At 37.4% G+C, this 18,534-nt stretch overlaps 1 protein-coding gene across 1 annotated transcript in view; it reads right to left on the bottom strand.

Moving 5' to 3' along the window:
* The window catches only part of PCLO (piccolo presynaptic cytomatrix protein), a gene marked incomplete at both ends in the record, with an annotated part of 351,318 nt that overhangs the window by 329,879 nt on the left and 2,905 nt on the right, over positions 1-18,534 (bottom strand). Inside the window, 2 exons of the mRNA XM_082071252.1 lie at positions 1,214-2,620; positions 14,280-15,531. Coding sequence (XP_081927378.1) covers positions 1,214-2,620; positions 14,280-15,531 — 2,659 coding nt within the window. The remainder of the gene's footprint in view (positions 1-1,213; positions 2,621-14,279; positions 15,532-18,534) is intronic.

Below are 18,534 nucleotides of genomic sequence, written 5' to 3'. Positions count from 1 at the left end.
TGACCTAAACGACCACAAAGACAGTAAACAACATATTTGCAAGTTAGATAAAAGATGCTTATTATAATAGGACAAATACCTATCAAACAATAGTATATTTTAGAAAATAATCCACAAAAAAAGCATATGCAGACAACATGAGCAATATTTTCCCTTCAACTTGCTATTTCTCCCAACATTTCTCATGTCATGGCAGGGTTGTTATATCCTTTAACACAGGAAGCCATTTCTAATTTATTAATTCATCTTTCAAAGACACAGCATTAACAGCCACTTTCCTCATGTGCTACACTGACAAACTTACATTTAAATTACAAGTATTTTTAGGTGGTCTCCTTCTTTTGCGTCGAACTTGCCAAATCAATATGGCAAATATGGTGCGTCTCTACCTTTCTGTTAACTAGTATAAAGTTACCAATCCCCTTGCCAAAAAAAAAAAAACAACAAACACAAGAAAGAAAGGAATGAGGGTAAAAACATGGAATGTGAGGAAACTGTTGAAAATAAGTTGCTTAATTCTTTTTAACATAAGTTGGCCCTACTGGATCTGTCTTGGACAATCATAGGGAAGGAACTTTCAAACTCACACTACTTAATGAAGTGCCTTTGTGAACCTTACATTATTTACAACCAAAAAAATACATAGTTCACTACACAGCACTCAAACTTCAACCTTCCTAATGAGTACATCGGCATGTGCAAAGACTCCAAAGCCAAAATGAGATTAATGGAATAAATCTGAGGATGTATCAAACAGGAAAGAAAGGGAATAACTAAGCATTAACACATTCCTTCATTCAAAAATTGTCTGAATCAGAGGTGCTGATTAAATACATATGGTAACATACAATACTGAAGCATATTAAAAAGAACTTTATCCCATGACAGACTGAAAATACAGTAGTTTGCTGTATCATAGTAGCACCAATTTGAAAAGAGGTCATAACCATAATTAACTATCTGCTTATGCCTCAAAAACCTAGCAACCAGCCATACCAGGCTCCCTTAATCTGAAGAAAATGCACTGGAAATACTTTCTGACTACTGGCTAAGTTTCATACAACACATATCTAATTTTAAAAGCCCCCAGATGATGAAAAATTCAAATGTTTCTCAACAATTCAATAGCTAAAAAACAGCTAAAGAGTGGTCTCCACAGCACAGGGACCCTGTAGGTAAGAACACAGGGTAAATGCAGACTCGATCGCCTTACCTCAGCTATGTGCGGCATTGGGTTAAATCCACAGAGATTGCACACAACCTTCTTGCACTCTGTACACGTATTAAAGTTGGGAGGATCCTTAGAACCAATATTTAGTCCAGTTTTACAAAGGGGACAAGACACTTCAGGCTGGCTGGCTTTCTCCGGTTCCGACAGCCCAGAAGGTTTCTTAGCTTCAGCAGCCTGAGGCTTGCTGTCTTTAGCCAAACCAGGTTTCTTTTCTAAATCAGATCCTTTAGTCATTGAAACACTATCTGCTTTTGAGGTTTCTGATTTTTCAGTCACAAGAGGCTTGGCTTCTTTCTTTACAGGAACAGCTTTTGGAGGAGGCTGAGCCTGAGCAGCCTCTTTGGGGGCTGCCTGGGAGGCTGGGGGCTGTGCTGAAGGCTGGGGCTGCTTTGCTGCAGGAGTAGGCGTAGCAGGGGCTGATGTCTGAGACCCCGGCTGACCTGCTGTGGAAATTAAATTTGAGGCCTGGCTGAAGATTGAAGCTCCAAATCCGAAGAGTTTCCCAGTAACTGTTTCTTGTGGTGTTGTAGGCTGAGGCTTAGGAGCATCAGTGATGCCTCCCAGATTAAGGCTGAAACGCCTTGGTTGCTCAGGGGTTTTCTGAGGTGGCTGGGGTTGAGGTGCCAGCTGTGCTGGTGCTGGCTTGGAACCTGCCCCTGCTTGTGGGCCCTTGGGAGCTGGTTTGGTATCAGGCTTTGAAGCTGGTTTTGTTTGCAACTTCTTAGGATCATCTTTTGTTTGTGTTGGCTCACCAGGCTTTTGAGTTTTAGCATCCGGTCTAGCCCCAGGCTGAGACGCAAGCTTGGGATCCGACTTCTGCCGAGACACTTGTGGAAGAGGTTTGGAATCTGGTTTATCCGCAGCTGCATGTGTATCCTGTGATGGCTTGGCAAGCTCCAGCTTTGGGGAATCTGTCACTTTCTGTTGAGTCGGCGGAGGTCTGGGACCTGCTGAATCTTGTTTCAGCCCTGGTGTTGCAGAGGGAGGCACAGTGTCCGCTGTTGGCTTCTGTACACTGGGTTGTTTTTGCTTATCTTCAGCCTGGGCTGGCTTGGCCTGATCAGACTTTGGAGCAGAGTCTGTTTGCTGGGAGATCTCAGTAGGCTCAGCGGAGGGCTGTTTTGATTTTACAGGAGGAGACCCGGGCAAGGATGGTTGCTTTTTCTGTGGCAGGGGTTTTTTCGATTCTGCTAGCTGTGTAGGATCAGGTTTTGGAGAAGCATCTTTCTTTTGAACTGGGGGTGGCTGTGGTGATGGTTTAGCTGTTGAAGGTGGAATGGGTGTCTTCTGTTTGGGTAGAGGTGGCTGTGGCCCGGGACCCTGACCTGGTGCTAGGTCACCACCTAGCGCTCTTTGCATCTGGCAGTTTAAACAGAGCCATTCCTTAATCTGCAGAAAAAAAATAGTTTTAAAGGTAATTATAATTAAGATAAAACAAAGTTAATAAAATCAACATAATAATGGGCTATTCTATTGTACGCTTGTTCCGGTATTTCAGGATTCTTTGTAAAATCGGAGAAATATTACCACTAAGACTATTTTGGCGCTAACATGCCCAACTGATTATTTTGTTCTTCTCCACAGTCCTATGATTCGACCTATTGCTCAGCCCATGTTTCTAATGACTTCACATTCAGTTTAAACACAGCTGAATATTGGAGGATAAAACCCCAGCAGAATGAAGAAATGTATTGGAATTCCATGGGACCCAGCAGTGATTCATTTACAGTGATGGTTTGCCAGAATAAAGACAAATACTGCTAAAATAGTTTGACACATCAAGTCTGCTGAGAGAAAACAATAATCAGAATTAAAACACAGTAAATGCATAATTACCTTTAAGCATACATCTATCAAGTTCTTCATATAGCTTATGGCTTTGATAATGGATTAAATTACAGAGCACAAGTATTGGCTGTATACATGTATCCAATCAATTAGGCACAGAACTACGTTAATGGGCATCATACATTACACAGACTTAAATTTTACAACCAATTTCAGAGGGCAAGTCTTCATTTGGTATCAGTGAAGAGCTTCACTTAAGTCCTGATGGTATTTGAAGAGCCATAAGTAGGTTTCCAAAAACTTATTTGTTATGAAAAGTAGTTCCCAGTTTAATTACTGTACACATGTATACAATGGGCCCCTCTTTTCAACATAGAGAAGAAGGAATAAGGCAAATAATGTATTTACCTGTTTCTCATCAATTTTAGTTCCTCACAACTTCAAAACATTTTTTCTCCTTCCGAAGAAGTACTACATGAGAGGGAAACCATATTTTCTGATAAGACAGAAAAAGCCAATCATCCCAAGTGGTCACCCCTACCTTTGTTTTTGTACAGCCTCACAATCTGAGGAAGGATCAAATAGGTAAAAGCAACATGTGCTCAGGAAGAAGCATGTGCTACGTTCCACACTTTTCCATCACTAGCAGAAACATTATAGGCAGCAATAATGCCATTCAATATGGCACAGAGTCCCTTGGGCCTACACCTGCAAGTAGATACTTAAGCAGGTCATCTGTAGCTCTGCTTCTGCTCTTTAGCCTGCGTGTGAAACGCAGTGTACCAGCTACGGCATTCGCACGCATCACTGCAGCAGAGGGAAACTGCAATTAAGAGGAGACAGAATATAAGATACAGATCTTTTCCCCTAAGGGTAAAGATTTCTGGATCCTGTTTCTCACTTGGGTCTGAAATCTCTACGACACACCATGGGATTAAACTGGAGGTACAACATGCAAAGAAAGATTTTTGTCTGTAATATCAGAGCTCACTAGAAGAAAAGAACTCTGATGTCAGGGACTGAGGCAACAAATTCACTCTTTTGGTTTGCTTTGCCAGCCTTGTATTTTTCCAGCACCAAAGATTAAAAGAACAGTTGAACGCCGTTCCCTAATACAGTTATTCCAATTATTCTGATAAACATGGTATATGCACACTCTGGAATATGACCTTGTTATTGCTAACACCTTCACAAAGAAATGCCAAATTTTGGACCCCAGATGTAAGTTCACAGTAATCAAGTTACCATTCATTATAATGCTGCTTTTATTTTCCCAGGTTTCAGTTTTCAGCGCAATTTTTTTAGATTGTTTAAACAATTCTCTGATCTACTTGCAATCCGTATAGCAAATGACTGTTAAAAAGTGAAACCAACTGAAACAAACTGGAACATGTATTTAAGTTCTGCTTTGAATTATTAAAAGAATTAAGTTAACAACTGCACAGAGAACCTGAGCAAAGATTACATTCAGCTTAATGCCCATATTGTTTGCTCGGTGATCAGTTCCCCTACAAGTCCCCTGTCCAAAGGAAAATTACTTGTAATAAGTAAATCTTAATTATGACATCTGATTTTAGATATTAGTAATCTAATTTAATTAGATACACATTAATACTATTTCTGGATGAATTCTTAAGGGTTTTATAGAAGCTTTAAGTTTAATCAAAGACCAGACTTAAGCCACATGCTCTGAACATCCACCTCAGCTGTCATAGCTGTCTGGTTTTGCCAAAGTGATTAAGATTTCTTATATTAAGGAGTTGGGCTCTCTATGGTGGAAAAAGAGGACCCTGTGAGGAGTTTTTTAATGGGCCTAAGTGAGGAATGTCTTCTCCCATTCACCGCAGAACTTTTACAGAGATTTGGACAATGCTCCTGCTTCTTCTTAACACCTCCACTTGCCTTTTTTGTTTGTTTGTTTTTTAAATGAAAGTGCTGTAATCTAAAGTAAGATGACCAAACAAAACCATGGCCGTAACAGATGCCTGCCTGCTCTCACTCAGCTTCAGGAAGTCTCATTTTAAGTCACAATGACACCTTCAAGGCCCCAATGTAGCTGTAGGGTTTGGTGGGACTACAGATTAAGTAGTCTTATTTTTAAGGTGTCTAGATTCCAATCACATTCATAAGCATTTCAGCTTGTCTTTAACAAGCAGCTGGTCCAGTCTGCCTCTACTACCTAGCTGGAGTTCCAACAAATGTTAATTCTGTGTTACACTTTTCAACATAGTCTTCTGCAAAAGACAAAACCTTAACTCACAACTGTTATTTTTTATCTTAAAATAGCAAACATATATATACACACATGTATACTCTCAGTATTAAACTGCAGCCTTTAAAACTAAAACTGAATCTGCTACTCCTACAGTTGAACTACAAAATGGAAAATGTAGGAAGTTTTGCTTCACTGTATTGTTTTTTTAAACCTTTCTGGTTTAGACATAAAATTCCTCCCACGCATTTTAGTGGGAGGAATTAAGTGCCAAAATCCCCAAGTCATTGTAGTTTACACACATCATCTTCAAACAAATGCAGAGCTGCATAAAGTGTAGTTCTGTTGCTGGAACTGCAGGAGTTCAAAATTGGGTGTGATACATGAGGCAGTTTTGTATCCAACACTGACTTGTTTGTTCTATTGCAGTTACAGAGATTTTTCCATAAACTTTAGTAGGAGAAAGCTTATGTTAAATATGGATGATCAATGAAGTAAAACTTACTGCTGCTGCAGATACCTAAAATACTAATGTTTGTCTATCCTTAGAGGTCTTCCTGGACAGCAGTTCTGTAAATTTCTAGTTTCTTTCTCCATATATCTCATATCTCTACCCAGAATTGAAAGGCAAAATTTTCCAGGGCAACATATGTGCTATTGCTTTTTTTCTATTTCTGAAGGAGATTCTTCTTTGATGCTGAGGATCCCAAGATGTCTGTTATTACACTGATAGATAGGGATGGTGCTGGGTCTTATTTATAGAAGAAAACATAAGTGATTTTCTTCATCCTGAGACCCATGCCATTAAGTGCCATGACTAGCACTTTAAATTTGACAGATTTCATGCAGCATTTTTGTTCAGATTTCAACTACTAAACATAGAAAGTGCTACTTTGTCTTCTAACTCACTAATGTTGAAACTATGTTCTCATAACAACAATCAAGTAATTAAAATATATTTTATGTATTCATCAACTATGGCATCTTTAAAAAGCTTCATAAAGACTCTATTAGTTGGAAGCACCAAATGAATTTATTCAGTGTTTTAGTAACAGTATCCATGGAGAATTACATTGAAGAAAGCTACAGCACCATGTTCTGTAGCTCACCTTTCTTTATGCATTCCTAATCTAACAGTTGACTCCAATATCAAATACAAGCTACACTGAAGTTTTTATCCCAAACAAAGCCAAAACAACTGAAAGCAATCTGGAACCTATTCCTTCCTGCAGAAGTGTTCAGATTTGTTTAAACTATGCAAACCCATCAAAAGGAATAGGAAAACTGTCAGAGAGTGACTGCATTGATTGGTATGTTCAATTTCTATTCCTGCAGATGATGTAGGGGAGGACGAGAATCCAGCTAGATTCTAAGCTTCCAGATGTACTGCGAGAAAGAAATTTTACTTGCAGATTGAACATATTTCATACAAAAATCACTGGCACACAATACAAATTATGCTCTCAGAAGCCATTTTAATAGTCCTTTTGCAGAACAGAGCCAAATTCTAGGGCAATGGATCTCATTCTCACTCAGACCAGTCATTTAGTACTATAAAAAGGAACTTTAAGATATGCATAAAATATTAAGATCCCTTTACATCGCCAGATAAGATAAAGATTTATAGGGCCTTTACATTGCCAGAGATACATAAATGGACTTTGCTGACATTGCTCAGCATTGCCCAAAAGCTTTATTGACAAAAAAAAGTTTTTGGTCTGAAAACACATCAGCTTATTTGGTTCCTGACAATTTCAGAGAGGAGGGAGGAAACCAGATTTGGCTCTTAGCAAATATTTCTGTCAAGATGATGAAAAGCATGAAAAATAAACACTTGAACCCATGATTTTATGCAGTTTCAAGCTGAGTGGTAGAATACTGTAAGAAACAAGAAACTAGATTCAAAAATCCCTTTATGAACAAAAAGGAACAACCTCTATCACAGAAAAAACTGAATTAGTATGCTGACATGCAACTGAAAAGGTCTTCTAAGCAAGCCTTGGCAATAATAAAGACCAAATTTTGCTTCTACACCATCCTTCCATGAATAAGGTCTCAGCTATTTGAGGTAACTACACTGAAACAAACATTTAACTATTGTACACGGTATGGAACTGATCCTCATTTAAGGCAAATAGATTATCACTAAAAAGTAAATATTTACCTTTCTTTTGGATATCAGATATAAAATGCAACTAGGGAGTTTATCAGGAAACATTGACTCAAGCTGCTCATGAAAATGACATTAAGTTCTAGTCAGCAGCCTACAAACCACTGCGATAGCTGCAAACACTGTGCCTGAGTGCTAAACCAGTGTTTGAGCAAACTTTTTAAATAGCCATTTAAAAAGGCTCTTTATAAATGCTATTTTAAAACTACTACAAAACATGACTGCATGCATTGTGTTAAGCAGTTATCACAATCTTAAAAACTTACTCCACTCCTCTCCTTAAATTACTAATACAAAGGTATAGTTTGCATATGAACTGTGAGTGTTTGGGGAACTATTGTTTTATAGCTTATATAATTAGAAGCTATAGTGAATATAGTGAATAGTGAATATAAGCTTTCGACTTCTTTTTTTTTTTTTGAATGCTGGTATTTCAGAATATCTAAAAGTTATTTTTTACAGCCACATGTGTTTAAGCTGCCTCATGCATAGAACAAGGAAAAAGACTTAAACACAGCTCCGTGCCCTGCATCATGCATCACTGCAACAAATGCTGGTTGCTCTCATTAACTGCATCTGGATTTAATACACTAGAATCATGTGAGTGATTAACAGTAAATGTAATGGCATATCAAGAGTGCAGCGAAGAAAAGGTTAAAGTTCATCTGTGCTGCACCGAGCGCATCCGAGTGGATATCGCTGGGATTTGGAACAGGATTAAGCCGTCTGGTGGGAGCCGGGCTGGGCTGTGCCTCCTGCCCAGCGTTCACCCAGGAAACAGCAGCTTCCGTCACGTGGCCCAACATCGTAGTAAATTCCAGTTGCTGAGCAACAGCAATGCTGGTGCAGATGGCTCCCTGCAGTTGACATCTTTAGCTATGCAGATTAATTTATTATTTACTTGTGTTAAAAACTGGACAGGACAGTCTTCTAGGCTAATGAGTAAACACTCCAACATATTGTAGAATGAGTCCCAATTAAAATTTTGAGAAACTATTTGCCATGCACAGGTGTTTGGTTCTATGTTCTGTCCCCTTCTTAAAAGACAAAAAAAAAAAAAAAAAAAAAGGAAAATAATCCACAGGGCCTCAGTACTATTAATACATCTACCCCTAAATGTAAAGCAGAAATGTAGGCACACAGTCTTCCTATGAGAGAGAAACAGTGTGTCTGTGTTTAAGGGTATTCCACAGAGAGAAACAATATTCTGTACTTCCATAGCCCTTCTATTTCTGGATTGTTACAATTTTCCCAAATGCCTGTGTGGCAGTTGTAGCTAGGGGCAGAACTGAAGGAGCTATATTAAGGTCATTTGACCACGAAAATTGTGAATAACCTCCACTTCCATATGAATTGTAGTGTTTGTAACACTGGAATACCACAAGTAGTATTTGGATCAAAGCAAATATTTCACAAAAGATCGTTTTTAAGAGACAACTAAACAAGGCTTGTTCAAATCTGCTCTACAATCAGTTTGAACCCAGACTAAACTCCATTTTCTTTTACAGAACACCTCCAGCTTTATTTTGGGGCAGTTAAGAGTTTATATCTAAATTAACACTTTGAGAAAGTTTAAAAAAAGAAAAAAGGTTTGTTGGGTTTTAACCTATTTCTTTACAACTTATGATTATAACAATTGATAGTCAGATTCAAGTCCTTAATTATTGTCTATTCTGTTTTGCATTACTTATAACACCTTGAAAATCCATCCAAGTCTAAGCTTACATACTGCGTACAGTTTCAAAGCTATTTCACCTGTTATTAAAAAGCTCTGACTTTGTGGCATGTCACTAGTCACAGCAATGGCACTTTTATTTTTGTATATATGTCATTTCCAGTCCATGTTGCATTCTGGTTCTTATGCACTAAGGCAACACGGCAGGGTCTAGACTGTAAACCAAAGGGAATATTTCAATTCAATCAATAGATTCCTTTAGTGTCACATAATCAACAATGATTTAATAGTCATTTCTATTAATGTTATTCTAAGTGTAAGTAAAACTTATCTGGCTTCGCCACAAGAATTACAGTCATCTTCCTTATATGAATAGTATTTAAAATTATTATGTATTCCCTTCCTTGTAGAACTACTAATAATGATAATAACTGAAGAAGATCAATGCATTTCTAACTGATTAAATTCTCTTAGGTTACTGAAAATACCTCAAGTCCAAGGATTTGCCACTGTTTAGGATACTTGGATATGCAAGATGTCAATAAAAACAAATAGAAATACTGAAAATCATTATAAGGATTTGAACCAAATCATCATGCTCTTAAATCACCAAAGGCTGTGACAGGATTGTACTTCAAAATGGAAGCAGAAAGAAAGAGCAAATATTCAAGGCTCTAGTATCTAGAGCAACTGATCCAGAAATTTCCTAGCTCTACCAAAAGAAGAACAAAAAAAATAGACCTCTCCCCAAAACAATTTCAACAATGACAAACAAGAAAATATTTTCCAATTGGGTTAAAAAAAAATAATCCTGACAAAAAGAAAAATAAAGGTGTGGACCCAGCAAAACATTCTGCTTCATCTGAAATTATACACGCTGTGTTGGGAGATTCAACCTTTTATTTTTTTTTCTTCTTCTTTTTTTTTTTCCATCAGGCTTAAGTCAACTTGGATACAGACATGTCGTTTCAGAAACAGTCGGAACCAATAAAATACTTTTTAGAACTCACTTTACCTCCATCCAGAAGAGCTTTTGGCGAGTAAACAAATTGTATGTCAATATGCAAATCTTCACATTCTCTGAGTGTACAACTTTCAGCAAGTATCTACATAAACAAGTATATCTGGCTCCAACACTGATTTTAAATGGTCTTTCAACATCTTACTGAAACATGGATGAAATATGCACTGACGTAGATAAAATGCATGAAAAATAATCCCTTCTAAAAGACAAGCATTCACATAGGCACACGGACTCATCAAGGGTAGGCTCATGGAGCAGAGCTCACGTACAACCAGGTTTCCAACATCAACAGCTTTAACACTTGACTTGATCACTGACTTTACAGATGTCCAGCATAAATCATGTAATTAAATATTTTAACAGTTTAAACTACTGTTCAGTTCATGTTGTATGTCTCTTCCAATAACTACTTCACAGGGAATGAAAACTTACTCCAGCTATCAAGCACAAGCACTGATCATTTAGATTTAACTACAGCAGTTCACGCTTTTTACCCAGCTTTATAAAAAACTATATGTAAGTGCTTAATAAAATGGATAGTCCCTCACATGTCTCTGCTTATTTTCAGAAAGCCTACTCCTATTCACATGATCTATAGGGCTGGATCTTTTTTTGGGAAGTGTTGGTTTCTGTTGCTAATGGCTCATGAGAGTGGTTTCAGCAAAATATATATATATATATATATATTAATGAGCAAAATAAATCACCATGTGATAAAATAAATACACACTTGCTACAAGGTTCTGAAGTATGTGAAAGGAAAATGGAAGAGAGTACCAGTCAAACCTCTTTATATAATTTTTTCTGTTACTTTATGCAACTGTTGCTAGGGAATCATGTGCCATGGTGATGTGTGGAGTGTGAATACCTAGGCAGATTAGAGAGACATATGTTACTGAACACATTATGTATGGAGTGTTTTCTCTCTAGACTGCTGTATAAACCAAGATACCAACTACTCCTTTTCCCCAAGGGGACAGCAATGTCAGGTAGTTCAAAGAAATAGTTCAAGGGGTCTGACCTTGTGGCAATGCAGGTATCACTTTCTGCCCTGACTTACACAGCTCTCTCCAGTGAGTTAAAACAGAGTGCATGTAATACTGCATTTTAAATAGAGGTTTAAATGAAAATAATGACTGTTTTTGTTTTTTAAATCAGTACTTTTTACAATGGTTTTACAATGCATGCAACCTACTTCCTGAGACAGTTTGTAAAGCCTGCTATATATTTTCTCCAGAATCAGCTAGAAACATAGAAATTTAGAAATATCTATGTTGCAAAATAATTCACTCTGTTACTTATGAAGACTTATCTATCCTGTAAAAAACTTTTAAGAAGAATATCTTAAGAAGACAGTTGAAGCAGCTGTACAGGGGAAAATGTTAGACAACAAAAGTAATATAATTGTTTTTTTCTAAATAAATACGTTCCATTCTCCCCACATCCAATATGAAAGTATTGCTTTCCAATTGATAATGTGTTTTAACATAAGGAATAAAAACAGTGGCTACAAAGTGCATGGTAAAGGCACAACACAATTAAAGAATTATGAAACTTGGCAAAACAAACAGCAAGAACAGTCAAAGTACAACAACAAGAGGTGAAGACATAGTCAGTAAGTTGCATGGGTATGAGGCAAAGACTTTTGGTCAATAAAATTTTAGGAGAACATAAAGAGAAGCCAAAAGAAAAAAAAAACAAAACAACCTTGTATAATAATCAAGCATACTGACAGCTAAGACAAACCATGGTCTTCACGCTAGATAGGAAGAAATGTGTTAACTATTATAAAGGAGGAATCAGAAACTTTTGTTAGCAATCTAAATATTGAAAAGAAAGGTAAACTAGAAAGTCTGATAATAACTCAAGTGGGAGTGTTGCAGTTGAAATAAGTCAAATTTTTGTATGTGCCAGGGTGGGTTCTATTACTTTGCTCCAACTGTTCAGAAATGAAGTCAGATGTGATTTTTGTTGCACTTCACTGCAGATTGGAGTAGGACACCTACAATGAAGTTTCAGCAAGACAGCTGGTGGTGTAAAGCTGAGCAAATGAGAAAAGTCTGAGTGGGAGTCAGGAGATTGGAACTAATAGCTGAATAATTTAGATGCCCAATACCTTCATCTACTGAAGTGATTTCATCATGAAATAAATGCATATCTGTGTTTATTTCAATGTGCAATATGAAATTCAAATCTGCTTTTACATATGTATGCAATCAGTTAGTCTTAAATGCAGCTGTATTTATTGTCTTAAAGTCCTGAATTTCACACTCATAGAGTACCCACTTTGAAAACTAGTAGTTATTCACAGAATTTCCAAATACTTTGAGATCTTCTCATATTAATTCTCTCTCAAACTCCACTTCATTTGAACATATCAAAGTCATTGCAATTTCCATGGAAAATCTGAAGTTTTTAAAGGAAGACAAACTTGGAGCTCCAAGAGACTCCAGGAACACACTACAGAAATAAACAATTTGGCACCCACAAATAAATTTAAGATTTTTTTCCTAAAAACACTCTTAGAATTTGAAGGTAAAGTTTTCTTAAGAAGTTCCTCTTTGACTATAACATCAATGTATTCATATTTCTTGTCCATTATACATAACTGTATCTCTTTTTACCTCCAAACTGTCCAGAATTACATGCTTTATGTCCTTTCCTCATATAGGCCTTCATAATATAATCTTTGAGCACCTGGTTAGTTGCAGATGCTCTGAAATTTCTCCACATGGCTGGTCAAGTCACTCCTTTTCCAGTCCAAGCATTAGTGTCAACTATCTCAACCCTGAATTTCCCTAAACTTAAACAACAGTACACTCCTAAATGATGTTTAAATTTGCAATTTTAACAACAAATCAATAAATAATATACTTGTCGAATGCAAAAAGCCTGCTGTTTGTTAACAGGTACTCACCTAATAAGCATGCACACTGGAAAGAAATCCAATTGCTAGTAATGATTTCAAAGCTTTGTGGTACTGAGCTAACAGATTGCCCAGAGAGGCTGTGGAGTCTCCATCCTTGGAGATACTAAAAAATGGCTACAAGCAACCTGCTTTAGGTGATCCTGCTTCGAGCAGAGGGTTGGACTACATGATCTGCAGATGACCCTTTCAGCTGCAGTGATTCTTTCATTCAATTTTAAACCTACAGACATTATTTGTCAGATTCAAAACGTAGTAGCAGTCTGCACTTCTTCCTATCAGCATCTCTGATCATTTAAAGTAACGCCAAAACAAGTCAAAAATAAATTTCCTAAATACCCCTTCCAGCTATTTATCACTAGTTAGTCTTCAGTGCCAGGTCTGCTATGCTTGAATGTCTATAAATTATAGAAATCTTGGTACTGAAACCAAACCCGAACTACACCGAAAAATTAACTTAGCATATTAGGAAGTATGAGAACCTGTTAAAGCAATAAGAGGAGATCAGACATTCATATGAAGCCTTATTCCCACACAGAACAGGTAAAGAATAAAGCTATGTATAAGCACATAAATCAAGCTACTGCAAACATAAGGTTAAAATTTCATTTAAAGTCTTAATATTACTCCCTATGCCATTTCTATGTTATATAATTACAGCAAGAATGGTGATCAAGGTTAGAAATAGTCCACAGAGATCTTTCTTAGCATCACACAAGAATGAAATCACCTGAGTATCACCAAGTCAAAACTCATGAGTCAGGCTTTCAGCTAATGAACATTCATACTGTTACAAAGCAAGTCCACCTCATATCCTTTTCAAAACACACACTGGGGCTACGAAGAGTCATTTTCCTTTATTTTTCTCTTACTTAGTTCTTACACTAACAAATTTAACTTCTTTATAAACATATTAGCACATGGCTACTGTGGTTAGATTATAAACATAGCCACTGAGTGCTTAAAATCAAACAAAATGGCAAAAAAGTCACATTGGGGTTCCTCCTCTTTTTATATGAAAAAATAAGAACACATTTCTAAACACTGTCCAGAGAACCATTACCATTTTTCCCCAATTTTACCCCCTTGTATTCATAAGTAGTGTTCCTAAATAGCACGATTGTTTTTCACTGAACTTGTTCAGGCCTTAAGTGATCATGATGATACACTGCAACACATGTGATGTTTCAGCATAACAAAGGCAAACATGATTGTGTGCTCTGGAAGAAAAAAGTTGTTTTAAAACTACTCACCTCTGTTATGTGAGGATTAGGATTGAATCCACACAGGCTGCAGACTACAGTGTGACACTGTGTGCACGTGTTATAATTGGCCTTTTCTGGAGTGTGCAGCAGAAGTTCGGTGGTTGTGCAAAGAGGACAGAAGGTTTTCTTTGGGGCAGACTCAGCGGGTTGTGTTGCACCTGCTTGCTTTTGCTGTGAGGGTTTTTCAGGCCCTGGTTGCTGGCCTGGTGGTTTTGTAGGTCCTGGTTGTTGTGCCTGGGGCTTTGTGGCCCCTGCAGTTTGAGAAGATGGTTTTGCGGCCCCTGCCTGTGGTGGCACTTGTTTTACAAGCCCTGTTTGCTGCAGAGGTGGCTTCCCAGGTGCAGGCTGAGATGGTTGTTTTGCAGGTCCTGTTTGCTGAGCAGATGGCTTTTCAGGTCCAGGTTGTGGAGGAGGCTGTTTTGGAGGCCCTGCTTGCTGCGAAGATGGTTTTACAGGACCTCCTTGCCGTGCTGGCTGTTGAGATGGTTGTTTTGCAGGTCCTGGCTGCTGCGATGATGGTTTTGATGGTGGGGCTTGGGATGACGTTCTAGCATTGTCTGGCTGGTGTGGTGATGGTTTTGCAGGGTCTGATGAAGGTTTTGCAGAAGTTTGTTGTTGAGCAGGTTTCGTTGGCTCTGGCTGCTGGGGCTGAGGTTTTTGTGGTCCTCGCGGCTGGGGTGGTTGTTTTGCTTGTTCTGGCTTAGTGTCTGCTGGATGACCAGGACCTGGTTTCTGAACTTGCTTTGGTTCCCCAGGCTGCTGCTGCTGAGGCACAGGTTTGGAAGACTCAGTTTTCTGGGGGGTAGGTCTGACAGCTCCTTGTTGTTGAACAGTTGGCTTTGGAGACTGCTGTTGAGCTGGATGTTTTGCAAGGCCCCTCTGCTCCTCAGGTTTCCCTTGCTCTTTCTGGGTAACTTTTTGTTTCCTACCAGCTTCTTCATGGGCTGAATCTGAATCTGATATCAAATCAAAAGGATTGAATTTGTTCACAACTGAAGTGACTGCACTCAATGGGTTGGCTTCTGAGAGAAAACTGGGCATCATACTTGGCTTCTGATCTTCTTTAAAATCAGTCCTGGTTCTTGATTCCCTTAGACTAATAGAAGAAGGGCTCCGGCCAGGTGCCCGTTGTTCTGTCTTCAGCACATCTACTGTTCTGCTTTTACTTAAACTTGGTGGTCCTGGATCTGGAGGCTTACCTGGTTGTCGGGGATGGTGGCTTGTATCAAGTTCAGGATGTCTGCAAACAGAAAATGTAATAAAATTAAAATGATGAAGAGTACTAGAAGAATGAGATAAAAGAGGATGTATCTGTGACTCTGGAAGAGCTTGGTCAACACTGTGAAGCTACTCAGGTGCTTAAGTGTTTTCAAGACCAAGGCTTATACGGTAAGGTATACGTAAAAAGTATTTAAATAAAAATTATTGGTCTATAAGGGCTTATACAGGTATTCAGTCATAGACTGATTATTTAGAAAATAATGTAATATGACAATAATGTTTAACCAGATAATTTTATCATCAGAAATCTGAAGAACTCAAAGCTATGACTTCATGTTTACCTAAAGTAAATGCTTCTCTTTAAAGTATTTACTTTGCCACCCATCCACTCACAAATCAGAAGAATTTTCAATTGAATAAAACAGATCTCAATGTCAGTTCACAGAATTAGTCCTGAAATTTGGACGGGTTTTTTTTCCCTTTTAAATAGAACTACTGCAGAGCTCCCTCCCAGCACCATCCCAACAATTCACATTGCCCCACAATAAAAAAAGAAAATATCTCATTATGTAGAGAAGTTTCCCAGTTCTCTAACAGTAACATTTTGTTGTGTTTTCATACAGGAGAAAATAAAAATAAGAATGTAGGAACCAAAATCAAGATCATGTCCTCATATGATGCATAGTACTCTATTTGTTGCTATGTTCAGCTGCAGCTGAAGGAAATAATATTGTATTCGGTGCTATTTCTAAATGATATAGTAAGATCTCCTATTCAGCGCTATCACCATCCTTTTGCTGGAAGATATGGTGTTCCCTTCAGTATTATAACCAAGTTGCACATATAAAATTTTCAGTTTTCACTTTAAGAAATCCAGTTAACTGTGATCTCATTTTTCTAGATATGACATTTCTTCTTGAGCATTCATGAGAAAAACAAACAGTTGCTCATCTCATTGCATTTCCTTAACTAAACAAATGCATAATTCTGTTTAAGAGTTTTATCAGAAGTCTGCAGAATCATACATAGTAGACACATTGAAAAAACATATTTTACACTGTTAATGTTACCCTGGGTTTACTATTATTTCTATTATTATTTAGAGTTTTCATTACATAACTAGCAATGGCAATATCAAGAGACAGAGCTAAGTGGTAGCTATTTCTGCGCTCATAATTCTTGCAACATGTGATTTTCTCACAATCTTGTACCTGACGTTCTTGTAAATTAAAAAAACTCCACATAAAATTCTTGTTAAGGGCAAGCTATTTCCAGTCTTCCATAGCTCCATTTATCCTCCTCCATTCTTGTAAAATTATTGGCCACAATACTGGGAAGTTTACAACTTTAATGTGGAACTCACTGAAGTGAGTTGGTGTGTTTCTATTGGCATCAGTGAGCATTAACTAATTCATTATTCATAAAGAGGATAATTCAGGAAAGCCCCATAATAATCTAATTCCTTAAAAGATTTGTCATTTTCACTTGTTAAAAGAACAATTTTATACTCTATTTAGCAACTAGATAGGTCTACCTGCAGTTCTCTTTCTTGCTATTTAGATAAGCACTCTAAGTTTATCTGAAGAGGTAGTGCTTACTAAGTGAAATAATTTCAACTATTCTATTAGCAGCAATCTGGTGCACTTCCAGTGCTCATGTTTACAGTGTTCAAAATGTTGGAAGGCTTCATTCAACAATGCTAAAAGTGACAAGGGAAAACAAGGACCAACGGTACTATTAAAGCTCAGGTCAAGAAATGGGGAACCACATCCAAACCTTACAGTATGGAGGTGGAAGGAAAAAAAACAAACCAACACCTTTTTCAAAAATTGAACATTAAAAATAAGTACATGTGGATCCCTAACGGAACAGAATTTTTTATTACAATAATGCACTCTATAAATTTCCACCTGATCAGATGTCAGGACTTGAAATGAGATTAAAAACCATGAATCTAGGAAATAAAAAACCCAGGTGATTCTGCAAGGCTGCTGGTGTATTCTGAAGACCAAACTTGTTGTGCCTTTATACATAATGTTTCTAAACAACGGAGATAGAGCATGCTTAACCAGTTGAAGAAAAAGCCTTGAAAAGACAAGCTTCTTGAGCAATGTTACCTTTGTCAAAAGCCAGGACTTTATCCATGTAGTTTTAGGTAGCTGGAAGCTGAAGCTGTATTTTCTAGAACTCTTACAACAAGCTACAGACTAATATTGAACAATTTACCTGGAGAATCAGAAAGGCTCAAAAAAATAAAATAAAAAAAAAAAACCACCATCTTTATTTGACAAGAATTTTATTGTTTGTAAGTCTTTTAAAACTTTTAAAGTCTTCAATTCAGACTCAACAAGCAAACTCATTTAGTCTTCCCTCACCTAATTCTTTCCTTTGTTCTGCTGTGTTTCTCCTCACTTTGGCCTTGATTTACAGAGCTCATCTTTATTCATTTACATAACTATTACAGCCAAATCAAAGCTTACTTTGGAGTCAAGAGGTGATTTAACAAAAAGACTATTGGCCTAGTTCTTGAATGCCATAGCTATAAAAACCTATTTACAAAGGCATGTCTTCTTCCCATTCATCAGTACAAATAGTTTTAGAGAGAAGCTCAATAACTACACAACTCCAAGACAGTTAGGTCTTTTCATAGCTGCAGAAAAGATGTGTATAAACATACACAAATGCCTGGTGGGTAAATTTCTTTTTTTAAGTCAATAGAGTGATGGCATTAACAAAAACACATATTTCTTCTGGAAAATACACCATAAACATACTTTAGAAGGGTGATACTCAGTAAGACTTCTTAGCATTTCCTCTCAAAATGCAGCATTCTTTTTTCTGTTTATGTCTATTGTGAACAACCTAATGAACTGAAAATAAAAAATACCAAACACACAAACACAGCTGTATTACATGGTTCATATATTCAGTGTGGTCATCTAATCCTTTCAGATGATGTGGAACAATTCCTCAGAAAGTGGACACTGAAACAGTTATTCAATGAAACTAGAACATCTGGAAC

Source organism: Streptopelia decaocto, assembly GCF_964273445.1.
Source record: "Streptopelia decaocto genome assembly, chromosome: 1".
NCBI classification, from domain to species: domain Eukaryota; kingdom Metazoa; phylum Chordata; class Aves; order Columbiformes; family Columbidae; genus Streptopelia; species Streptopelia decaocto.
The sequence above is the reverse complement of the archived record's forward strand: the minus strand, read 5'-3'. Positions and strand labels throughout refer to the sequence as shown.